This window comes from Rhyacophila brunnea, unplaced genomic scaffold (genome assembly GCF_057557595.1).
Source record: "Rhyacophila brunnea isolate RB1 unplaced genomic scaffold, BYU_Rbru_1.0 scaffold_21, whole genome shotgun sequence".
NCBI lineage: Eukaryota > Metazoa > Arthropoda > Insecta > Trichoptera > Rhyacophilidae > Rhyacophila > Rhyacophila brunnea.
This window is the reverse complement of record NW_028232871.1, coordinates 11,730,624-11,758,573: the sequence shown is the minus strand read 5'-3', so window position 1 is coordinate 11,758,573 and position 27,950 is coordinate 11,730,624. Positions and strand designations below refer to the sequence as shown.

The window sequence follows — 27,950 nt, the reverse complement described above, 5'->3', positions numbered from 1 at the left end:
ATACCAGAAAGATTATATTTGTGTTTTTTGCTTAGTTTCATAACATGACGTGTTGATTCTTTTGATATTTTTAGTACTAGAGCATATTTTTGTTGAATTACATTAGTAAATATTTAACATTTTATTGTACCTATATCTGTTATAATGTGTATATGTTTTTGTAAGCATATTAAAATATGAAGCTCTTATTACATATTTGGTAAATTTTTGGCTCTCATTACCCTACATGTGGGGTAATTGGAGCCAAATGTGTTTTTTGGGAAAACGTTTTTTAGTACCTTAGTTATAGAATTTTTGAGTGGAAATTGCAGTAATATTATTACTATGTAACCAAAGGACTCATTTCAAGTCTTAATAATAAACGATTAGAACATTTTGTTACTTTTCTTCAACAATTTTCTTAGTAGGCTCCAATTCCCCCTTGCTCCCCTATATCAATGCTTCGCACGGACACCATAGAGAATGAATAGATTGAAAATAATATCGAAAATTGCTGCACAAAGAGGTTTCTTAACAGAGTTTTGTTTTAAGAGAAATGTATGTTAGTACTTTATGCATGTAAATAGTCAGACCCGGGATTCGAACACGATGCCCACGACTTTATAAGCCGACACATCGCTCAAAAACTAAAACAAAACACAAAAAATAAAACATAGTCTTACACTTGAAATCTATATCTAAATAAAGCTTTTCACTAAAGTTTTCATATGTATTTTCAATTCGAACTCAAATATGCACGATTTTTAAAAATACGTCCAGAAGTCAATAACACATATAATCAACCAATATTTCTGATGATATTTCATTTCATACTTGCATAATTGATCGATGACTTAAAAAACCCGAGTTGGAAAAAAATACGTGCCATTCTATAAGTCGAATAAAAGTTCGAATACACAACGAGCTTTCCCATTTTTAAGGCATCACACTCCCCATTTTTTTTGTTGATCTCGTTTATCCCAGTCCCCCCACAGTGTTCACAAGCCTCTTCGCAGGGGGTGCTAGTTCTGCACACAGGGGTGGTGCATCAGACTTTATTGATATCGGATATGGAAGAGGGGAGGGGCGGTGGAAGAAAAAGAAGCCCCCGATGATTCCGACGGGGGTGGATTCTGTCTTTTTGATTGCGAAAGTATCGCAAATTTGCGATCAGTACTGTGCGCGTTTATTATTTTTACCACGTGTTACCAAACTGCGAATCCAATATTGCCAAGCTATCGAAATGTGCATATGTACACACCAGCGGCCAGGACTAGGGATTGCAATACCGGTATTTCAAAAACGATATTCCAGTATTTATCAATACCGAAATACCGGTTTTAAAAATCTAAAATACCGGAATTTTCGGTATTAAGAAAACACTCGTTTACGTTTTTGAAATTGAATTGTAAGTTATGTGCTGCTAAAATGCAAATATATTGAGTGAATCCAACAGAGGTGATAATATTAATACTATCGACTGAAGGTACTTGATGGAATTTGAAATTAAATTATAATGGATTCAAGCTCTGTACTATTCCATTTAAGTCGTTTTTTTGCGACCCGGGTTTCGCCTTTCGGCATCTTCAGACGCCGTGTACACCCTCTAATAATAAAATAAATCTCATCAAATATATTTATATGAGTAATTGTCACGATGAATTATTATAATATTATTTCGAAATAGAAAACATCCGTGACAAAAATGTTCAATTATTCTATAATTATTGATGACTGTACAAGCTTTGAATTTAAGAAGCTTTTCCTGCAGCCGGGACTAATTTGCACTTGATGAGCTTTTGAAGTAAAATTATCAATATATTCAAATTATTCCTAAAAATTCACTAGTTCTACAATTATGATCAATACACATTGTAAATGTCAACATAATAAATGTAGGTATGTAGGTTTTTGCTATAAAATAATATTTTTAAAAGATTTTAATAAGTAGCTATATTTATTGATAAGCACCTCATTTTTTATGTTTAAGAAATACCGAAAAACCAGTATTGACATTTTCATTCGGTATTGCAATCCCTAGCCAAGACTCTGTGGTATTCAATTATTTAACTCTGTTATTATTACGAATATAATAATAAACATAACATAAAAAGGACGTATGTTGAACTTTTATGACACATTACATTTCGTTCGGCTTCCGTCATTTGCACCCGCGACCCGCATTCCGCGCATCGCCTAGTCACGATCTTTTTAGACCATGCCTACGCTGAGGTATAGCCTTAAGCCTGCTCATGAAAAATTCCCAGGCGTAAAAAAACTGCTAAAGCTTCGGTTAAAATTTAGGACCTCGTACGCTCAATTAAGACCGGATGCGGTGCGGGGAAGGTAAATTTGGAGGGTACTATGATTGTGTTGTACATATACAGTGTTAGGCCCATTTCAGACGGGACACCGGTGTCGCGCTCGATATAATATAGGAGGCCTTTGTATTATGTTTATGAACGCCCCAGAGCTAATGAGCCAACGCATAATTTCGCGTTATAAATTATAACATAAAACTGGCCGCGGTAATAAAAACAAGTGTATCGGCGGCTTGAGAATGTAGCGGCCGACGGAAATGTGTACCGGACACGCGTTGACTCATTAGCTCTGGGGCGTTCATAAACATAATACAAAGGCCTCCGATATTATATAGAGCGCGACACCAGTGTCACGTCTGAAACGGGCCTTACCACCGTGACAACGCATAGGTAACACGTAAAAATCGATGCATTGTTATGATCGAACTTAATTTGAATTGAAAATATGACCGGTTATTTTTTTAATCAAATGTAAAGTTCGCGTAGATTTGTTTCAAGAAAAAAACCAACAGGTGTCGTCCGCTCTCGGAAAGCCGGTTGCATCTCTGCAAAGCTTTGCGATGCTGTCGTCCGAATGACAGTTAAAATGTTAAACAATTTAACTCTGACATTTTTAGTTATTTTGCAAGCTTAGAGGGATGCACTACCAGCCTCCTAGTCAACCTTCTGTTATTAAATAAGTAGGTATGTATTATGATTTCTTAAAATAATTATATTGTTCAAATACAGATTTATTTATTTTACATAATCGTGAACACAACTAATTACAAATTCAATGTATTTTAGACATGAAATATAAACAATGAAAATGAGAACATAATATACACAAAAGACAAGGTAGTAAAAAGAGAACTATCACCCAACACTCTTGTAACGAAATCCCAACACTTAGCTTTCTGTCGTCCATTCTAAAGTGATAACTAAGATTTCTATTACAAACATTACCAACATGTTAATTCTTTAAATTGCATCGACTTCATTGGATAGATGTACAGGTGTCAAGCAAATAAAGAGTCAAAAATATCCATAAAATATACCTATTTGAGAAATGCTGCAATTCCACCTTTTACACGCACGCATACGAGGCACATTACTATATATTTATATGCACTGATGCACAATAATAATTTGTCTCCAAAGATCACAAAAATACACATTTTGACTAACAATAGAATTTTATTAAATCAATAACGTAATAGATTCTTGGGTTTTCACCGCGTGTACTTCTTCCTTCTTTCCTTGACGTTTCGGGCTCGTTGCAGAGGTTTTATCAAGTTTTTACCAACTTTATTGTATTGATTTGTTATATAATTTAGAGTTAATTGTATTGTTTGTCAGTGTGTATTTACTTTTTGGTGAGTGTACACAGTACCTGAAAATGCCGAAAGGCGAAACCCGGGTCGCCAAAAAATACTCAAATGGAGTAGAACAAAACTTAAATCCATTAGAATTCAAATCCATCAAGTACCTTTGGTCGATAGTATTAATAATATATACGATGGCAATGAAGTCGGAATAATGTTTCAGAAACGCTGGTTGTCATAACCCCCGAGCGTTGAGATTTGTTATCCTCCCCCGGTCTTATCGTTTGAGATGCGCTGTACTTTATTTTATTTCAATATTTTCCATCGGAAGCGGAAGTTGTTTGTTTTTTGCGCGCTTGTAGTGTGTCTCCTTGTTTGCGTCGTCGTGAGCAAGATTTGTGGTTTTCCCCGCCGAAAAGTTATCTCAGTGGTATATCTCTACAGTTGGCAACACTACTTACCAAAGGGAATAAATTGCGGGGGATCCTTGACACAATGAAACTAGTATGACATATTATTATTGATTTTGTGACAGTCGGAGAGAATTTATTGTGTTATGTCGAATGGACACACTAAGATGTATTCTATACAGTATACAGAACTGTGTAACATTGTTTACTGCCGTTAGCTGGTATAAGTTCGGTTAGCAAGGAAAATGAAAAGAAAAATGAAAACACTTAGATAAAAAAACTAGTAACACAATATTACAACTGGAAAATTGAATTCTCACGGTTTCTGGGCCATCCTCTGGGAATGCCTGTGTATGTGAGAGGAAATGCTCAAGTTGGTTCAACCAGCTGTTGGGCCCACCAGCACTTCCGACTTGGTTGCTACTAAGGCCAATAATTATAGTGCTTTTAAAAAATTTGCGGCGTCTTACTGAGAGCGTGAAGATCTCTTCGCATAATTTTTGCTGTCCGTATGATTAGCTTCGTTTTCTTTGCTGTATACACAACGTAAATTCATTTTCTTTTCGTGATTTTCTCTTTCTGGTACTTTGCATTAAGATAAACTCATTAAACTCAGTAAGAGCTCACTTTGAGCGTAGCAACCTAAGTCTTGGGCATCTTCTTCCAGGACACTCGCAGTCCAATTGTTTCAGATGCTTCACATCACCAATTATAGCGTCCCGCGATACGCTTGATTAAGACCGAGTGTAGTGCGGGGCGGATTTTGGTGAAGGGCACTTAACTTCAATGGTTTCTGAATTGCAACGATGTTATATCGAAGTATTCGCTGTAAAATTCAGTAGCTAAGGGTGGAGGTGAGCTGTTAAAATCCGCCATAAATAGTGCACATTGTACTTTGTTAGTCACACGTATTTATTTTTATTGAACCAAGACTACAATTTACAGATGGTATTGGTTCGTTTTTAAAAATCAATTAAACCCTGCCAACCAAACCATAATAGTTTTGATATATTTTGGGCGGTACGACATAATTATTGTGTACACTTTTTAATTCATACTTAATTGTTTTCGTTAGATTAAGAATACATATTACACACATTGTTGGTTCATTTTTTTTAAAAATTCATTAAGCTCTGCCTAAGCCAAACTGTAATAGATAAAACTTATTATTCTATCCTTATTAAAATATCCAGTTATAAATGCTGTAATTGCATAATTTCAGATATTTTATAGAAAGACGGGCATTTTTTGACTATTATCTATTTTTCTTTATAGAATTATTAATAACCATGTCCTTGCTTTTTCGTACAAGGTGGTTGTTAGTAATTTTGAACAATCACAAACACCCAGGCTTTGAGAAAAACACATAAATGTTTTTGTCATGACCGGGAATCGCACCCAGCACTCTGGCGTGGAAGACCAGCGCCTTACCCACTGCACCACGAGAGCCACCTGACTATTATCTATTATGTCATGGTTTCGTGGGGTTTAATTGAATTTTTGAAACTAACCAATGCCATCTGTAAATTGTAGTCTTATTTCAATGAAAACAAACGTTTGACAGAGTTTAATGTGCACTATTTATGGCGGATCTTAACAGCCTACCCCCACCCTTCGCCACTGCAGTATAATATAGTTTATAAAATATAGAAACGCACACATGCATCCAGAATTCATTTCATTAAATTTATTAAATGTGTTCCTAAAAAAAAAATTGTATTTTATTGAATAGGTACGTAAGTTTATGTTATTAATATAAAACTGGACTGCAAAAACCAGACAAATAGCGGCAAAATGTGAATTCTGGGTGATTTAAAATGAATCATAAATGCCGTCTGTGAATATTGACCGAGGTACACAGCAAAATCCGTTTTCATTGCACGCTATGATATCACTCTGTCAAAAATATCAAACGATATTGTTTACCATGGATACTCTCCAGAATCCCCCTGACATCATTAAAGATGCAAACGAGATGGCGAAGGTGCACCAATAACTCTGTTTGTTTAGGACCGGCACTGATTGAAGCTCGTGCTATGTTGTGAGACTTGTTTTGAGTTTGCGAAGAGTTATTATATATTCTAGGGTTTGATATATTTAGTATAGGCTGAAGCTTTCACACTGCGGATAAGCCAGGGGGATGTATCTTCCATACAGCGATCGTGACCACTTAATACATTAGAAATACTCAGTCATGATAATAGATGACACTGATGACAGTACAGCACAAGGCCAGTTCAATGACCAATCAGAGCTCACCCATGGCCCAGCCAATCAACACTCGAGCTGCGAGACTATTTGTCACTGATGTCATGTTATTATTTTCAAATTTCATGTCAATTCTACATGATATTTTCAAAACGAAAGCAATCTTAGCAAAGCAAATTTTTCGAGTTGACTGACATTGATGTAAATAAAATAAAATATAATATTATCTAATAGTGTCAGAATAATATTGATATTCGGCGTTTTTAAGCCATACTGATAAAAAGGTTTTACAATTCGTACAACTGATAATAAAATAAATTAATGGGTAAGTCTACTTTTATTATATTATGTTTACATATGCTTGTAAGTCCCTTGAAAATTCTTTGCAGTCATGGCATTGAATTAATGATTGTACGTATTGTAATTTTGACATTTGCAAAATCTACCAACGCAAACATAAATATATAAACAAGTTTGCGTTTCAGTAAATTACATATAAAATGTCTATACTTATTATATTTGTGCATTCTTACAAAAGTGTAAATGGCGACCATCATTGTCATTTTATTTTTTGACATTACATTTTAAAATTATTGTTTCAGAATCTACATCAATATGTTGTCGATCGTTGAGGTTTGACTGCGCAGAATAAAAGCAAGCAATGAAAATTTATAATGAAATCTTCAAGCTACACAATATATGAAATAATTAATGAAGTCATGAATCTGACAGGAGTGATAAGATAAAAAAGAATCTGTCAAAATCAATAGCAATCCGCGTCCACTCATACACCAGTGTCATTAAGGGCCGTTTCAGACGGGACACCGGTGTCACGCTCGTATATAGTAAGGAGGCCTTTGTATTCGAATAAAGGGGCCTTTGTATTATGTTTATGAATGCCTCAGAGCTAATGAGACAACGCGTTTCCGGTACACTTTTCCGTCGGCCGCTACATTCTCAAGCCGCCGATACACTCCTTTTTATTACCGCAGCCAGTTTTATGTTTTAATTTATAATGCGAAATTATGCGTTGATTCATTAGCTCTGGGGCGTTCATAAACATAATACAAAGGCCCCTTAATTCGAATACAAAGGCCTCCTATATTAATAACGAGCGCACGTATTTTGAAGTGTTTGTTTGGTTTCAATTCACGAAATGAACGTTTAATCTTATACATTATCAAAAAATTATTTTGTGGACTACCTATCTGCCTACTTCATTTTATATTTGTTTAATAATCGGTAACCTTGGTGACAACAAAACTGTCTGAAGATGTTATTCAACGTCAAAAATATCTCGATTTGAATTCAGAGTTCACCAGGAACCTACCTCATTCGAAAAACAATAGTATCTAACTGGAAAACTTAAGATCCTGACGTTTTTCTGGTATGATATTTGAGAAATTGATAATATTATAATATTAGTAATTATTAAAATAATCTTAAAGTAAATCTTCATATGAATACTCATTAAAAAATATGTGGAAGTGGCCATTATGTTTGTAAGAGGCTATCCATAAACAGAGGTCACATGCGGTTTTGTACCATATGACATGCTACTGTCCGATAACCAGAAGTCGCTGTAGTCGCATATGAGAAACTTCTCAGTGACGTACCTGTCACCTGTAATGTATCAGCTCTCTTTTTAGATGCGACTCTTTTTCTTCTTCGCAATAAGCCAAAAGTATAATAATAATAATGTTAATATCACTCCTGTGGGTCTATTCTATACTTATCGAACACTAAATTGATAAATAGTATCAAACTTAGGGTAGGTTTGTATCAAAATATTAGCACTTATTGTAACAATTACACGAAGCCGGTTTTTATTGTTGCAATAAGTGCGATATTTTAACAGCAGCAAGATAGGTGCTGTTAAAATATAGCACTTATTGCAACAATAAAAACCGGCTTCGTGTAATTGTTACAATAAGTGCTAATATTTTGATACAAACCTACCCTAATTTTGATAATATTGTTCACTTTATCACTTTAGCGGTCGATAAGCATAGAATAGACCCACTGATCGATTTATATATTTATTTTTGTTATAGAAAACATAAAATTACGTGAATTGATAGTTCCGTACACCACGGAAGCGTAAAATGAAATGATAAATTTAGGGGCGTTTCTCATTTGAAACGGAAGTACGATTAACTGCATAGGAGGGGCTTGTTAGTTCACAGTTTTATTACGTTGACAAGAAGTTCTTGTTTGAAAATAAACTGTTTAATGATTTTTGTACATTGAAATGTATTTAGTGCAGTGTATGCTTAAATGCTTTCCATAAACGGAAATCATAAGTTCAATTCGTTACAAAATAACGTATGATCATCGTCTATTGCGCCGGCTAAACGGCAGTGACTTGCCTGCGCGGTATAGTTTGTGCAAAAAATACGAGATACAGTTTTCTCATCCATACACACGGACTTCCCGATACAAACCGGTTTGCGCAGGTAGGCTTGTGGAAAAGCATGAGCGTCTAGCCAGCGTTTAGGGTCGACTTTTATGTAGTGAGAGATAACAATCACATAAAACAATAAAATAATAAAATTAATGTTTGGTTAACGCCAAGTTCAAATTCACGTACCTGACTCAGGCTGTCTCTGTAGTTCCCGGCAGGAATCGGTCTAAAATGATCCTTCTCCAGGTCACTGTTCACAACACCTGCACCACTTCCATCGTCCTTTTTCACAATCCCCTGAACTCCACCGAACAATTCACCCCTAAAACTTTTCAACTTTTCACTACCACTCGGCCTACCATCCACTTCATCTTTCTTGCTCGCTTGTTTCAGCTCGAATTTCTCCCTCAGTCTTTCAGCTCTTGATTTATCCTCATCTTTCAATTCAAACCCGAAATTTCTTCCATCTACTTCATCCACATCATTACTTCTATTCAGATTATCTTCTGCATCACAATTTCTATCGTTATCATTTTTGGTAGTATGCTTCACGTCAAATGCCGGGTTGTAATTCTTCTGTTGCTCTGTCCTGCTTTTGTCTCGGTCCGGACTCTGGTTTCCTCGTTGTAATATGCTGGGTTTCTTGAAAGAGTGAGTGGTTCTAGACTCTTTTATTAGAAACTGTTCATCGTCTTCTGTGCTGTGGTCTTCTTGGCCTCGGTCGGAATCTGGAGCGGTCCGCCAGCCAACGCCTTGGATGTGAGGTTCAAGGAAAGACGAACTCCTGGAAAGAGAAAAAAACAGTTATTTAATGATCTATTTGTGTGAATAAGTTTTGATGCGTGAACTATGTGTAACTTTGTATGGTTATATAGGAGGTTGCATGGCCGTAGAGGTAAAAAATTAAGAATTTGGGAGTCTCTGGGAATTTAGTCTGAACAATCAGTAGACTTTCTCGGAACGATGAATTATTGCACCTGTAATGCACCTGCACATGTAAAATATAATATTTACAATTATTAATAACCATGTCCTTGCTTTATCGTACAAGGTGGTTGTTAGTAATTTTGAACAATCACAAATAAGGTACCAAGGCTTTGAGAAAAACAAATAAATATTGTATCCTCACCGGGATCGAACCCAGAACTCTCGGGTGGAAGACCAGCGCTTTACACACTGTACTACGAGAGCCGCCTAAAATATAATATTAATACATAACATTGTAAGTATCGTCTTTTGAAATTGAGAATAAAGCCATATTTTACTATCTAAGTGCACCAGATGTCCGTTGTAGAGTCATCCTTCGAATATTTTATTAAAAATAAATAAACCGATTATTTTCCTTAGAATTGTTAAGAAAGGAAACAACACCAAAATTATTATATTCATTAATAAATATTGTTCTCTGTACAGAATATAAAGATCAATGAAGCATTAAAAGAATATTAATATTCAAACAACAAACAAAATTTTGCAGGGGTATCACATTTCAATAAGAAAATAAACCAACGAAACAAAACGATTTCCAGCGCACCTCAAACTTTTTAATCCTCGCCCCCAATGAGGGCGGTAAACTCAATGGCGGCAAAGTTTACCGCGCCGTAAGGAATCCCTCGACAAAGAAGCGTCGTCGTCAGCACCAGGAAACGGCACAGCGTAAGACAATTGCGAGGGGCGGTCGCCGAGATGGGAAATAAAAGCGGGCGACTAACTGTGATCCATAACTCAAATAAAGTCTACAAAAGTTTAAGGTAGTTGGGATACTTTTCTTTCAGAGAAGAGATTGTCAAAGCGTGGTACGTGTATACAAATTACAACAACTTAAGGCGATGTCTTTAACTACCACAGGCACCTAGCGGAAAAATACGAAGCTTGCAATTTGAGACATATTTTGATAATTTACAATTTTAGTTGTACTATTAATTATTAAATCTGAAAACTTTTAATTCGTTAAAAGTTTTATTCGATCATGCGCACTTTGGAGTATATCTGTGATAATAATTATGTTCATGAAAGCACTCTTTATCATTGAAAATTTTATTATTATTATTATTTTGGATAATAAAATAATCATATAGACCCCTCTTCTACGGTAAACATTTTAGTATTGCTAATATCTCAAAAACTGTAGCGGATAAAATAATAAAACTTTCCAATAACGTAAGCAATGCTATATACCTACCTACACCCGTTTTAGTCTGATATATAGACCCCTTTCCGGGGGAGGCCTTAAATTATTGTAAAAATAAGGTTATAAAATGTGAATTTGTCAAATTACCCTATCTTCTTATTACATAAATTTTATGGTCATAGTTATCATTAAAATTTAGTTTATTAAGTTTTCTATGCTGTACTTGAGAGATTTTTGACTAATTCATTGTTTTAATATTGTTTATTTTAATTCTTCTCAGACGATATGTCTGAGAAAAATTCTGCAGTTTTTTGGACATATTGTCAGGCACGGACCGGACAACCTGGAGAGACTGGTAGTTTTGGGTAACCTCCAGGGAAGGCGAAGCAGAGGAAGAGCGTCTGCGCGATGGAGCGACCAAGTGAAAGAGCTGACTGGGGGGGGGGGGGGGGGCACCATCCATTCTGCCCTGAGAGAAGCGGAAGATCGAGAAGGATGGAAAGTCTTAGTCGCTCAAAGGATGGCGAAATTTAAATGTGGTAACGATCCTCAGCCATGAGTGCACGACCAAGAAGAGAGATTTTAATTTTAAGAAACATCGATTTTTATAAAACTTTCTGTACAAAATCATAACGAATGTCTATTTATTTAATTCGATAGTGCGGCGCCCAATCATCCTAGCGCCCAGTTGTCCCATTCCCCGCAGATACATATCCGTTCCTCTAATGTCCAGGCTTCGACTCTGTAGACTAGTACAGGTATAATGTAGCAGCAGATTGCCCTCCATCCAGTGTCTCGATTGCAAAAGATATGTTTGATTTTGTTAAAGTGCTTTTTGTCATCCCAATTCTGATATCTGGTCGTCATGAAAACGGCAATGGATGCTATTTACATGCACATAACCTAAAACGGAAAATGGCGGGAATATTTAAGATTGTTTAGTCCCTTATAACATTATAGCGACATGGGGACGTTTGTAGTTAGCCGTAAACTTTCAGAAAGATAATAGACAGTAACATTAAGTATCTTTAGACCGGGATTATCCCGATTCGCAGCGGAGGGGCGCAGAAGCGTAAACATTTGACGGTAAGCGCGTTATGCCTTTCAGTCTGCCCATGCTTCGTTCTTCTCTAACACCGCCGCATAATGAGACAAACAGGAATCATTTGATGGACCCTTTTGTACAAACGGGGGCAGTTCATATATAAACACAATTAATATAGTTATTCATACTCGTAGTCGCTATCCTCAGTGCTGATGGTCGCAACCTTCCCCGGCCGAAACAGCTTCATAAACTTTTTGTTGGAGCAACCCTTGGAGCATTTTGTAAACTTTCATGGAACCCCTAACTGGCAAGCATAGTGGACCAAATCCATTCCGGCTATTTTTTAGTAAGCTAGGTTCAAACATTATATTTGAATATTTCTTATTCTGTAAGGATATGATTTCCTTACATCATAACTTAAATGTACTCAAAATAACACTTTAGAATTGTAATCATAACCCTTACAGAATTAGAAATACTCAAATATCATGTTTAAACCTAGCTTACTCAAAAATAACCAGAATGGACTTGGTTCACTATGCTTGTGAAGCACTCAATTATATGAAGGTGCCAGGAAGTATATTATAAAATATACGTGCAAAGCAGTAGGCACTGACACACTTAGGCAAAATGCCGCCCTTAAACTAATTAAAAATGTTATTGTCCGTATTGTATTTAGTATCAATTATACACATGCGACACAGTTAATTACCCTATTTAATTAAGACGTTAATTGCTACGCGCTAGGTGCGGTGTGCGCAATGAGCGACTTAAAACGATGCGGGTCACAGGTTCAAATCCTGGGTCTAGCAAATACACATATTGTTTTTCAATTTGTGTTTGAAGTCAGAGTATGTACCTAATTAGGTTGAGTAAGTATTATACATTCATTTCTCGTAAAAACAAAAATCTGTTAATACAAACATCCACACTGTGGCCCAGCCCATATGATCTTATTAGGATCGGACATGGTCAAAAAATGTAAGTTTGTTGTTTTTATGCTATAATTCATTATTTTTGCGTACCGACATAATACGAGGGTGGGTCAATAATTCCTTAGAAAAAAGCATTAAAACAGTTTTTATTTTTGTATTTTTTTTTATTTCTCAACATAATCTCCTTGGAGCTCAATACACTTGGTTAGACGTTTCTCAATTTTTTTTAAACCGTCAGAAAAATAAGTTTTCGGAAGGTCCTCAAAATAAGCATTTGTCCGATCGATGACTTCTTCATTTGAAAAAAAACGTTGTCCACTTAGCCATTTTTTTAAGTTTGGGAAAAGGAAAAAGTCACTGGGGCTAAATCTGGCGAATACGGTAGGTGGTCGACCAATTCGAACTTTAATTCTTCAATTTTAGCCATTGATCGTAAACATGTGTGAACACGGGCATTGTCCTGATGAAAGAGGATTTTTTTCCTGTTTAAATGAGGCCGTTTTTCTTCAATTTCGTTTTTTAGCTGGTCCAATAAAGATGCATAATAATCCCCTGTTATTGTTTTTCCTTTTTCCAAATGGTCAACGAAAATAATTTCACGTGCATCGCAAAATACAGTAGCCATAACCTTACCAGCTGATTTTACGGTTTTCGCCTTCTTTGGACATGGTTTGTCTTCGCAATCCACTGCTTTGACTGTTCTTTCGTCTCGGGAGTATAGTGGTGTATCCATGTTTCATCTACAGTCACAAAGCGACGAAAAAATTCATCCGGATTGCGTTGCATGAGCGACAACAGGGCTTTAGAGGCCACCACCCTATTGCGTTTATTGTCGACTGTGAGCAAACGCGGCACCCATCTTGCAGAAATATTTTTCATGCCCAATTTGTCATGTAAAATAGAAATGACGCTACCATTTGAGATCCCTGTAACCTCAATTATCTCACTCAACTTTAATCTTCGGTCACTTAACACCATATCGTGGATTTTATTGATCATTTCTGGTGTAGTCACCTCTACAGGACGTCCTGAGCGTGGTTCATCCTTTGTTGATGTTGATGTACGACCACGTTTAAATTCATTTAACCAGTTATAAATTTTTTTTTTAAATGTACGAGAAACACACAACAACCCGACCAATCTGATTGAAACTTCGCAGCATACTGAATCGGTAGTGCCGCTGCATGAAAACAAACCGCTTACAGTACTAGTCGCGCCACCTGTCGGCTTTTCTAAGGACTTATTGACCCACCCTCGTATCTTAATTTACACAATTTACTAACATTCAAAAAACATTTTTAGTATTTTGATATACTCTCTAGTCTTAAAATTTAAATCTCCATGAAATATACTCCCAAACGTTTTATTATATGCCGCCCCTAAACAACGTATGATCTGCCTTCCTGTATTCATTGGTTTAAATGGGACATGATAAATAATTTTTAATTGATTTTTACTTTTGTCACAGATTCCACATACCTACTTATTATAAATCTATCTGGTTGGGCCAATTATGGTCGCTTTTCCCACCTACCTCCAATACCCAGATATTATAGCAATACCAGGCGACCAGCAGTCATGGGTCATAAGTCGACCGTGATTAAGTTACATTCAGTTACTTCAAGACAGCGGACACGCCTAGACTTGTTAAAGGTCCCAAAGTGCCTGGTATCCTGTTTAAACCCTCTAGATCCGTAATCTACAAGCATCTTAAAATTACAGTTGACTGCAAAAAGCGCAACACTTTCTAAATTGGTAATATCGATTATTCATTGTCACTCGTTATACAGACAGCAGAAGTGATCTATTAATAAACTTCAAGAGAGTGAAAAGCGATCATGCTTTGGAGTTGCTTAACCAGTTTTTGGGCCTGCACATCTATTCTATACACAAGACTACTTCAGGCGTTTACGGCAGCTAACTAGGGTAGAAAAGTATCGAAAAATTCACACCTATTTTAACAATTACAATAAGTTAGCCGTCTGAACTGACAAAACTGTTTATCTCACTTCAAAATTTATCACAGCCAATAGAGGTGCTGTTAAAACATAGCACTTATTGTAACAATTACAACTAACTTGTGTGTGTAACTAAAAGTGCTAATACTTGGATACTTTTCTACCCTAGATAGCGGCCGAAAGCAGTCTGGTGTATAGAATAGATGCGCTGGTCGCCATAAAGTCCATGTGGTATCATACGGTGCATGTCCGCGTGGAGGCAGTTTTTAAAAATATAATATATTATTATATTAAATTAATGATATACAAAAACCTACTTCAACTTTGATTCACCTGTCAAGTATTACGGTTGTGTATTCAAGAAAAGCTCCATTTAGCGAATGACACCTTCGGAAGCGCCTCAATACATCAACAACAGCCCTAAAAAGCAGTTTAGCAAATTACCGCCACTAACTAAAACTCCCCCATTTTCCGCTTTCTATTACAGTGCAAATTATCACCAAGGAAAAACTAAGTATTTAGGATAAGGAAATAAAAGAAAATCTCGGTGGATAAAATTGTTTAGTGGAGTGTACAACGTTCATTATCTCACACAAAGATAACGTTGAGTCACGATGTTTTCATTTTATTGAATGTATTTCTGTTTATTTCAATTTCTGTGATAACATTCATCGTCACATAACGATTACTTAACAGTCGCAGAGCTTTTAAATATTAATATTTCAATTTTTTTTTAAACATATTGTGGACATTACAAATTATAAGTTTAAGACGTTCACAACACATGAAACATAATTATAAAGATAAAAAAGTAATAAAAACGATAAAAATGAAAATATAAAAAGAGAACATAATATAAACATACAAAAGCAGTGAAAATACAATTACACATTTATAAAAGTTCAAAGAATTACACCGAGTTTGCTGATTAATAATTTATAAAAAAGCGTCCACCTAAGCTCACCTCACGTAAGAGGAATATATCAACACCCGAAGCAATTTGGTTGAACATAGTTGTCGCCCTCCCAATTCGCATTACCAGTGGCAGGTTGGTTCTGCACATTGGGAGAATGAACAACTGAAGCTCTCTATTTCTAAGATAGTTATCAGGGACGCACAGGTCAACACTACCCAGAATGGCAGAGTTCTCATTTATACCTCGAAAAAATACGTAGCTAAATAAATATCTCTTCTAAATTGCAGACTGCAGTATGTAAGTATGCCTAAGAGAAAGTCAGTTGGATATATGAATATAAAAGCTTTGTTCATCAAACAAAAGAACGGTGTTTTGACCGATTTGATTTAAAATGGAGGTCTTTAAAATACGCCAATTTAGGTGGTATTTTTACAAGGACCGAACAAATTTTCCTTTTATATAGTATCTAATAATTAAACGTTAACATTTTTCTATAATCTTTGACATTAACCTTTCTGTATGTATATACCTCCCTATGTTCTGAATTTTGAAAGTTTACGAAGATAGCGGTAATTAGTATATATCTAAACCTGTAACAAGCCTGTTTATTTCTAATAATTATGTATATTCTGAGATTGTTCAAAATATATGTACATAAACATAATATGTTCCTATTTTCGTATATAATATTGAATATACTTAAAAGGTATAGAAATGTTTAGGTTCATTATTATAGAAAACAAAAATTATTTTAAAAAACCTCAGAAACAATATACAGAATAGAAAAGTACAAGAACGTCAGTAACAAAAACTTGGCTGATGTCAGACGTCTGTAGCGGTTTAGTTAGTAAAGACAATGCCTTTGTTGGGCGGCACTCATGGTGCAGTGTGTACCTGCCTGGCAGGCCGTCCACTTGAGAGTTCTGGGTTCAATCCCGGTGAGGACACAATATTTATGTATTTTTCTCAAAGCCCGGGTGTTTGTGATTGTTCAAAATTACTAACAACCACCTTGTACAAAAAAGCAAGTACATGGTTATCAATAATTCAAAAACAAATCAGATTGATTTCTGATTGGTGGAAATTGAAGTACCACATTGAATCATAGACGGATCGATAGCTTAAAGGCAAAAGAGAAAGACTTTTTTTTGAAATATATTGTATGTTGAGATTTTTTTAAATTGCGTTTTTATATTAAATGAATGTTCAATAAAAAACGTTTGTTTAATATAAATGCATTGTATGACGTACTCCATTACTATCCAACGAGACATTTAACTACGAATATATTGTAGAAGCCATGTGATTCTCATATAAATCAATGATCCAAAAGCACCATGACTCACAATCCGTAACCGATGCATTGCATCTATTACTTCCTTCGATAACAAGGCAAAAACAACCCCCACTTTTCCATATCGTTATCTTATTTTTCGCCCAAAGTCATACCAAGTGAAGCGACGACTCTCCCGACAATTGTCTCCCCTTTTTAATGGCCCAATAAAGCCAGATGATGGCCTGGCGGCGAAACCGATGGCCTAGGGTCCTCGTCCTAATTGTTTCTTATTGGAATTAACGTGGGGAAGCAAGGAGGACAAACAACCTCTGGGCGGAGTGACCTCGTTACTGGAGTGATTCGGATAATTCAAGAGTAGGCGATTGTTGTATTATTTATTGCACTGTATTGGTGAAAGTTTTTCTTCGGAAAAGTTGTTGGAAATATCAGAAAAATATTCAATAAATATTTTAATTGGCGGTCGATAACTAAGTGGAATTGCAACAAAGTTCCTTCATTGTAAAGTTAACAAGAGTTTGTTGTGTTTTACTATTTTCATTTATGACGTTATAACGACTATAGTTTGGACCGAGGTGACGAACCTGCGACCTTTTGACTGAATCCAAATTTCACAGAATAAATCCTTTTATTTTTATATTACTACGTGCTACCTGTGCTCCTGTATGGCTGTGAGACATGGCAGCTTACTAAGTTTCAAAGGTCTCGGCTTTTGAACTTAAAGAATCGATGTGTCCGCCGAATCTAAGGAGTTCAATGGTACGACCGCGTTACAAACACTCGAGTTCATGAGCGGACACTGCTGCCTTCGGTGATTGAAGTAATCACGAAGAAACGCTTTACGTGGTTGAGACATGTGTTCCGGATGCCGTCAAAGAGTGCGACACTTTGTACCCTTGTGGCACAGCGGCAAGAGTTCCGTCGTCGTGGCCGACCCTTTCTCACACTGCAGCGGTGCTACAAAAGCAATCTACGCGCTGGAGGTCTGGCGTGGCCGAAGGCGAAGGGAAGAGTTGGCGATGGATCGAGGGAACCCAATGCTGGGTCATGACAGGGTGAAAGAAGAAGAAGAAGAAACAATTTTGACGAAGGTAATGAGAGGTGGGTTGAATAAAATGTGGAAACTTTGAATATTATATTAGAAAGAAAAGAAATCAAAAGTAGGTTATAATTTAATTATGACCGATTGATTGACGATGCTAGGCAGTGGGCTAAACATTAAGAGCGTACTTCAGTGAAACGGCAAATAATTTTCAACAGTAGGTGCGACGAAATTTCTCACTAGTCGCCAATCGGAAACCGATAGTCGAGGTATCCGCGCGTCGATTTGTTTTGTCAAGACGTCGGATGAAAATATTCTTAAATCGTGTAAAAATGACTAAAAAACTTTACGTATGTAATGAAAAAAGAAAACATGTCAATGAATATCCTATTATTATTAGTAATATAACAATAAACATGACATTAAATGGACGCATGTTGGATTTTTATGACAATTATATTTCGTTCGGCACGCGTCATTTGCACAATCCGCGCATCGCCTAGCCACGATCTTTTTCGACCATGCCTCAACACTGAAGTATAGCCTTAAGTTATCACATACTTATAAATAAACTATAGTGTAAGCGATAGAGCCACGAAGTTTCCTTCGGGCACTAAAATCCAAAGTCACGTAGCCGACCCAACTTCGCTATGAAAGTAAGTGGTAAGTAAATTATTCTAAACATTCCTAAGCCGAGCAGTTAAATAAACTTCACGAAGTACCTGGGGCTTAGCGATTACGGAAAGTCTCCGCTGAAGTATGTAGGTGGGCGCCTTAACCAAACTATGTAATTGAATTAGTAGATTATACACGTTGGGGTTTTTAATGAATTTATATAATATATGCCCAAGTTTTATAGGGAAACAACTCAAAAATCCTTGTTCTAAGACAATGGCGTATGAAAAATTTGGACAAATTCTCATTTCAATGTTAAAGCCTTATTATTTTTTAAAAAGTAAATGTGTTTATTACCACGTTTTTATTAGCTCGTATTCTTGTTTGTCCGGTACAGATTTTTTCATGTGTGTCCAGTACTAATTTTTTCTTGTTTGTCCAAGATTTGTATTGGACGATTGAAGATTTTTAACTAACTTCCTGACTAGCTAGACATTTGAAACTTTTAGAATATATCAGAACACGACGACAATACATTCTTTTAATACTTTTGGCCATCGTTAATCAGAATTGAATTCATTTTCAGTTAATTCTGTTTTGTATGTTTCGGAAAAAAATCGTTAAAAGTAATATTTACTACTCACTATTATTGGTTGCTAAGGGGGTCCTAGCAACTAAATTATTAATATATACGTGCGTTACTATGGAAATCAATATGAAATGTCAAAATGACATTTCAGTATTCTATAATATTTACTCAGTATTTCTATCAAGTACAAAAAAAAGTATTTATTAATACATAGAATTGTCAAGTTTATATGATTCAACAGAAAATTTTAAAACATGGTAAGTATATAAAAGTTCTCTTTATCTTGTTATTATTTTTTAGTTAGTTCAAATGCACTTAGCAATGCACAATGAAATTTTACAGTTTAACATGTAATCAACAGAGACATTCCCGTTTACAATTGAATTAATGATTTATCCCAGAAAGGGTTATTCGATTTTATGACCCATTGAAGAAATTTTAAATTATTTTTTTAGTGAATTATAAAGAAAAGAACTTTCTATATCGAAGTGCATTAGTAACTAGAATCCTTGAAATTTTGAGTTGTTTGTCCAAATCTCAATTTTCTTGAATAAGCATCCTATCTCTAGCTTACAAAATACGCATCAGGCATGTTACGTTAAATTTAAAATGTTTTTTTTAAGATAGAGGAAAGGGGCGAAGTTCAAAAAATCAATCAGGCACACAGAACAGTTTAATAAATATAATTCCAATAAACCACATTTTGACGGTATGAATGTGTGAGTGTGCTATGAAAATTAACCCCACATTATATAGTGCAATAGTGTGTTGCAAACTTCAAATATACCAATATTGAATGAGCAATAGTGCATAAACCGAGAGCAGTTGTCAGAATGAGAGACAAGCGTATTCTTGACACGTGTTTAAGTTTACCCCACATTCTTCCACATTCGAGATCGGTTGCCTGTGACTCCATACCAGTTAAGTAGATATTTCAGTTTCCATTATTTCTGAGTTCCCTGACCAGGCGCCACTGACTTCCGCATTTACAACAACGGACCCCCGTATTTTACTGGGTACATATATTCCACATACCCAGATACCTACTCGTATAGCGGTGAAGACCTGGCTTGCAGTTATAAAACTATAACACAAGTATATGTCGAATATGCATGGCTTAATACTTTGGACGCTGAAGACGCACCTGGCGCGTAATGACCAGGCGGCCGATTAATGTAATTAACGTGAATTTTAAAGGTGGTAATTAAAAATCATTATGTAGTCAGTAGCGAATGAGTTAACAGTCATAATTATAAGGATCTTTAGGCATAAAGCCCACCAAAGCGGCGCTCGGTGCGCTCACTACGAAGTAGGCCCCCTCTCACCCGCGCATTACCCTTCACCTATGTAATAAGGGACACAAGAAGCACAAAATAATTATTATTATCAGCGTCTCTCATAACAAAGCAATAAAAATATTATTAAATATCTCGGGGCTTGTAATTAATATTCACGATGACATCATTCTACCAGCGAAATATCGGACACGCAGAAACTAAACAATGAGTTCACTGTTATTAAATATTGTCTACTCGCCCGTCTATCGACGACGCTTCCAGAAGCGTGATTTTGCTTGCCGTGTTCAATGAATGGGCTACGTTGTATTTTCGTTAATTCGTCCCGCTGAGAAGCCAAACAACGGTGAATCATGGGACGGGCGGGCACAATGCGTCGTCAAATCCAGTGTGCTCTGGCGTATTTGATTACGTTGTATTTTAGATGATTTACGCGCCACTTGTGAAATTTTACGCGAGTGCCCCACTCGCTGCGTTAAGTGGGTTTTACGCCTTAGTGTCCGTTTGTATCATGAGAACCGTCTTGGTATTTAAAATACCACTTCAGAATATTAAAACAAACATTAGATGCATCAGATGGTTGCAGAGTGCTACGGGTTTTTCACTGACACAGATTTTGCAGATTGCCAAGAGGTCAACACGTTGAAAAGGCTATTCGTTAGTCATATCATCCGCGACTAAATCCTCAGTCACGTTGTCTTGACGAAGATGAAGAATTAGTAATAGTCCATTGATCTAAATAATTTGTATTTTTTTTAATTCCTGGGAAGGGCCCGGACCCGAATCCCCCCTTGTGTGTACGCCTGGCATAAATCCAACCTTTTTCTAGGATTTTTATAGGTATATTTTCAAAATGATGAACATTTGTTTTCAATAACAATCAATATAAAACCAGAAAATCAAAAGTCCATTAAAATTTAACGCAAAACAAACAAAAAAATCAGCATGTGTACTTATGTACGCCCGTTAGAATTTTTACTTCTTTGGCGTAACAAAACAAAATAAGCTGTTGCCTGAGTCTATTAATGGTACAGTGGATTAGGTTGATGAAAACGTACGCGATTCATCTGTGTCTCATATAGCACATGATAATTGTAATTTAATTATTGTATTACACCAAAACTCATCTCTGCCATAGGTTATAATTGATTCAGAAGTGCCCACGATGAATTAATAAAAAATCAAATTTTAATATATTTTTTGAATTATTTACCAACTCAACATTCACAAAATTTATTTATTTATTGATATATAATTTTACTCATAAATAATATTTACATAAATATAGCCTCAAATCTTGATACACATTCTTTACAATGAAAAATAAATATACACTCCAATATAAATAAAGTTCTATGAATATAAATTGACAGTGTTGAATGTTAGTCTCCAGAAATTTGTTTATAAACATATATATTTATTATGACACAATATTGGTTATGTTTACAAGATGTGCTATTTACTTGGTTGTATTGAACGACTAACTAAATGACACTATGTGCATGCGCATGTACCCTTGAGACCGAAATGAATTTAATCATAATAACAAATTATGTGTTACATCGGCGCGCGCAACTTCGTCACACGCTAAAAAATACACTCTGATCTGTTTTCCCAAACGCGCCAAAAGAAGTATAACTTCAAAAAGGAGAAAGGCGAACTGAAACACTTTATATTTGCTGCCTTTAGTGAGGCAATTAGAAAATAGAATGAAGCGATCTTAATTAACGCCTGACAAGATGACGGAAATTCTAAATGAACCATCACTTTTCGATTGGTACTTTACGCCAAGATGATTAGGTGCAAACAATCGATTAGCTACCGCCTGATGAGCAAGCCTTTGGTGACGTTACACTCCGAGACGGCACGTGCCCACGAGCCGAGACCGTGGCGCATCATTACGCCTGATTGCGGAGAAATTTCCAATCTTAATGGCGGAACTGAGAGATCGATATTGTCGTAATGATGGACTGTCAATCGATACGAAGAAAATATCAAACAACAGCGACCAAACTAAATAATGGCGCCCCCGGAAGAAAAGCCAGTGTGTAAAACATCAGACTACGAGGGCCGCCGAACACATTTTTGTGATTCACACAAATAGTTAATTATATATGCAGATTATATGTTGCCTAAATAAGCCTCGAATATTTAAATTCATAGGAGAAGATAGTGTATAATAAATTTCTTATTAAATACTTACTACTTACTTAAAATTTTCAATTCAACGTAATGTAGCATGCCTTGGAACTATCGGGGGATTAAGGCTATACTTCAGTTGAGGCATGGTCTAAAAAGATCGTGGCTAGGCGATGCGCGGATTGTGCAAATGACGCGTGCCGAACGAAATATAATTTGTCATAAAAATCCAACATGCGTCCATTTAATGTTATATTACTAATAATAATAGTATATTCATTGACATGTTTTCTTTTTAAGTACATTTTAAGAATATTTTCATCCGACGCCATGACAAAACAAATCGACGTGCGGACACTTCGACTATCCGTCTCCAATTGGCGACTAGTGAGAAATTTCGTCGCACCTACTGTTGAAAATTATTTGCCGTTTCAGTGAAGTACGATCTTAAGGTTTTTTGACTGCTTTTAACCTTCTTTTTTCCCGTTGATCGTTTGATGAATCTGCCAGGAGTCACTCTCGCACTTTTGGGAAAACGGAGCCATCTTGGTAAAACGGCGACCAAAATAGTTTTTAGATAATATTTCATTACCAGTTACCTTCACAGAAAATACATTCAGAGATAAAATAAAGATCGCTAAAACCTTCACAACAAAATGTTCATTGGTTCGGTTGGGCCAATTATGATAGCCATCATTCCTTATTTTCCCACCTACCTCAAATACTTCTTTATTATTGTCGCAAGACCAGGTGATAACCAGTCACGGGTCATTAGTAGACCGTGAGGTAGTTACATCCAGTTACTTCAAGACAGCGGACGCACAAAGTAAACATAGAGTAACTCATCCAAAACGCATCTGTTCAACATTCGTTGCGCTAAATCTGATACGTTTTGAGAGAACGTCGCGTCTATCATCCATCCTAAACTTATCATCATTTATACCAAAAACCAAATGAAACCGTAAGAGTGACATTCCGCTTGTGAGCTTCAGCGCGCTCCAGCCCTCTCAACATAAAAGGTCATTGCCTGGCATCCTGTTTAAACTCCCCTCCTAGATCCGTAATCCATAAGCATCTTCAAATTACAGTCCACTGCAAAAAACGCAACCAGTGTCTGACAAATTAAACGGTTTTTTTCCACAATTTAAGAAATTAATGTTAGAATTTAATGTCTTTTCGACTTGTATTCCTGTAGCTCGTAACTCAGCTCTATTTTCAGCAAATCAAATAGATATTTCTTTGTAAAAATATTACGAATAATTCATTCAAAACATTGGTCATAAATCATAATACTACAAAAGATTCGATGTACAAAACATGTCAGAGGCCAGGTAAAACCAGAAACTATTGTGTAGTCGTAGTGCCTACTTTACAACAGGTTAAAATTGCGATGTATAGGAGACGGCAATTTTATTGTGTTTCAGGTATTATTAGGTGCAGGAATTCGCGGACCGGAACGGAACCCATTTCGTAAAATGCAAAAGGCGAGTTTCTTCACCTTTAACCCAACGGAATGTGTAACGCTCGACCGGGGGTACTATGCGCTACACTCTACAGGGTGCACACAATAAAGCATACTGACTATTTAAAAATAAATAAAATATTCACTGTTTCAACGATGTGTATTTTGCCTACTAGTGAAACATTACGTATTTTAATCTTTTCGATTACCTATGAAATAAGAAGTTTATGCTTGGAGTAAATTCAAGAGCATACTGTAACAAAGTAGATATAATGGACATTATTGATTCAATGTGTTAAAAAGCGAGTAAAATAATAATGAAAATAAGTACATAAATAAACATATTGATATCGTTACAATAAGTGCTAATGATTCGATACAAACCTACCCTAGATAGCTGCCGTAGCAGCCTTGTGTATAGAATAGATGCGCAAAATAAGTTAAAACAAAAATTCTACTTAACACGTCCTATGCCGTGTTTTTTTTTGTCTATTATAAATTTAAAGTTGTTGCATTTATGTAACCATATTGAATTTCAAATGTATTAAAAGAAATAAACTGGCTAAAAATAAAAATAAAAATAAATTAGTTCAACCAAATATAGAATGATAATCACGCCGTGGGTCCCAGGTTCGAATCCTGGATCTGGCAAGTACACATATTGTTTTTCAATTTGTGTGAGAGTCAGGGTATGGACCTAATAGATTGAGCAAGTGGCTGACATCCATTTCTCGTAAAAAACAAAATCTGTTAATACAAACCTCTACTCTGTGGAGGCCCATATGATCCTATTAGGATCGGACATGGTCGGAAAAAAAATTATAGAATTAGTCAAAACAAACATGTTAATAGGAATGCAACAATATAGAAAACAGCCGTCAGTGAATTACTTTCAGTAGTGTTTTCACATAATGTTAGGATTTTTAGCATGTAATGGAAAGTAATGTTAAAAACACCGTGTAGTTAGTCGAATAGCATTTAGAGTTTATGTTCTGGCTCCGGTGTAGAGGGGTCCTGGCACTCGCGTGCGGTTTTGATTGTCTGCGAAATCCACAAATTGCGATCCGATTCTCAGATTTATAAGGAAGTCGAACAGACGACCTGACTCCGTAACTCCTCGACGCGTGGTTCGTAAAATTCAAAATGATGGAAAAACAAAGAAATTACTTGAAAATCAAGATACTTAATTTAAGAGGTTGGATTAAAATACATTCCAATAGTTAATACTTACAATTCATTGATTATAATCACCGATTGTTCGAATTAGAATAGCCTATAGTATCCGGGTCCAACGCCCACTATATTTAATTTAGCGTGTCCGGAAAATTGTACGTATGCAGTTCGCCGCATCACACTTCATCGTGAAATGTTGTACTTATCGGAAATATATCGTCGGTGTTTTATAAAATGGGCAAATTAACCATTTTGGCGAAATTGAGATTTTAATGAAAAAACAATATGTACCTCACTAGCTTTGTTGTATAAAAACGGCGAATTTGTATCTCCACAGGAAAGTACTTAAAAACGATAATCGTAAACCTGTATGTCCCTGATAACTATCTTAGAAATAGAGAACATCAGTTGTTTATTCTCCCAAGGTGCAGAACCAACCTGCCACTGGTAATGCCAATTGGGAGGGCGATAACTATGTTCAACGAAATTGCTTCGGGTGTTGATATATTCCACCTACGTGAGGATGAGTATAGGTGGACGTTATTTTATAAATTTTTAAAATAGGGTCTGCTTAACTCATCCGGTGTATTTCCATGTACCTATATAATTAATATTTTTGTATGTACATATTTGTTTAATAACATATTATCTATCTCTTTTTTATGTCATGTTGTGAACGTCTTAAACTTATAATTTGTAATGTCCACAATATGTAAAAATAAATAAATTGAAATTGAAAATTGAAATTGAAATTGAAAATTGAAATTGAAATTGAAATATCCATTTAGTGTTACGAATAAAAAACGAATGATACATACTACAGTGCGAACACTTTACGGTGATGGGCGGCGGCTTGGAGAACTAGATCCCCTCCTCTCGCGTTTCAATATTCATTCCCCTCACCTTGAACGCATTTGACGTTTGTTATAAGTGCGCGGTACCAGTCATTTAGACGTGTTAATAATGGCAAAAGCTTTGAAAAGTGACAGCAGGAAGTTTATAAGTCATCTTATCTCCTACTGTGAAGAAGAAAATTTACAAAATAACCTCATTCGCCTCTTCAACAACGTTATATAAAGAGTTGCCGCGATGACAGCTACAAAACACACTTAACATTTTAATGCTGCCATATAAAAATTATCCTAAGTTATTGGGAAAAAATGTATACCATTATTTAAGGAAGTGGGAAATAATATCTTTTAATCCTGGCAATACTTCGAAATCGAAAACCATAGATAAGATCAACACGAGCGCCGCCGCCAGGTCTCACGTTAAAGTTTTCGGTCTCTAGGACTTTTAAAATATTATATTATAATACCAATTATAAAAGACAGTAGGTATTCCTTCTAAGATGTATTATTAACTTGTTAGACATTTACAATCATCTACAGGTAATTAATAAATAAATATCAAAAGTAGTCAAAGAAAGTCAGAACCTATATCAGCTGTCTTCAAAATTTGTTTGCTGCTGGCTTCCAGTGTAAACCGTGCAGAACCGTGTTTTATTTAAACACGAATTTTATGTCAGTACGGCCATATATTTCCGATACAACATAATTTCACGGTGAAGTGTGATACGGCGAACTGCATACGTACAAGTTTCCGGACACGATATATCTCGTGTGGGATTCTACCCGGGTACTGAGGTTGCGGTCATCCAATATTACTATAAATATTATACTCTGAGGTGGTACCTAATAGTTTGAGAAAGACTGTGTGCAATCAGTCTTACTAGGTATTCGCTGAATACGGAATTTCTATTTCGCATGCATTAGGTTGGGAATCACAATTGACGCCTCTACCTTGGTTGCGGAAAGAATGACCCGTTGCAGAACTTAATTCGTTTTCTACGTACAATTTCATTCATTTGATTGCAATATAAAATTACAAGCTTGATTCAATGAATTTACCATCATTAGAAATTTCTGCTGAATGTTTGCATGCATACGTCCGTGATAAATTGTTTGAATATGATCTATTTCTCAGACCTGTCTGGACCTAACTATAGTCAGGACGGAGCACTGAATTGCGAATTACGATGATAGTGCTGGTCATTGATTATCTTCGATTGGATATTTCGTTCAAATTAATAAATGTATTACCATTTTATAACATTTATCATTTTCTACAAACAGTTTACCATATTATAGATAAGAATACGTAACGCATAGCACTACGATTGAAATTCACAGCTCTCATTCAACGCGGGCTTGAATATAGTCGTCCTTGGTCAGGCCCAATTGACACTTTGGAGACTATTCATAACAAAACCATAAATTCTTAAAACAATAAAAAGATCACAATAAAAAAAAGCATAACACACAAATAGTGTTTGTAAAAAACCCCCTACTCTATCAATAATAATACACTAGATAGGCATATGTAAATCGTCTAAATAGATATTAGTAATTATAAACAATAAAAATACTACACTCAAGAGGTGTAAAATCATCCATTCTGGGAACAATGAAAAATGACTTAATAGGTAGGTGATAATACCTACTTTTATAGAATTGATTAGTTATATAGTTATTAGAGTTCATTGTATTCTTTGCCAGTGTATATTTAACTTTTGGTCAGTGTACATAGTGCCTGAAGATGCCGAAAGGCGAAACCCAGGTCGCAAAAAACGACTGAAATGGAATAGTACAAAACTTAAATTCATTAGAGTATGTTGTTTGTTATGAACACAAGTGTCTAAAACTTGCAAATTTTTGTATTTCACTAGTA

General features: G+C 35.7%; 1 protein-coding gene across 1 annotated transcript in view; it reads right to left on the bottom strand.

Moving 5' to 3' along the window:
• The window catches only part of spri (Src homology 2 domain-containing protein sprint), a 512,295-nt gene that overhangs the window by 168,150 nt on the left and 316,195 nt on the right, over positions 1-27,950 (bottom strand). Inside the window, exon 3 of the mRNA XM_085949236.1 lies at positions 8,813-9,410. Within this exon, the coding sequence (XP_085805362.1) occupies positions 8,813-9,410 (598 nt within the window). The remainder of the gene's footprint in view (positions 1-8,812; positions 9,411-27,950) is intronic.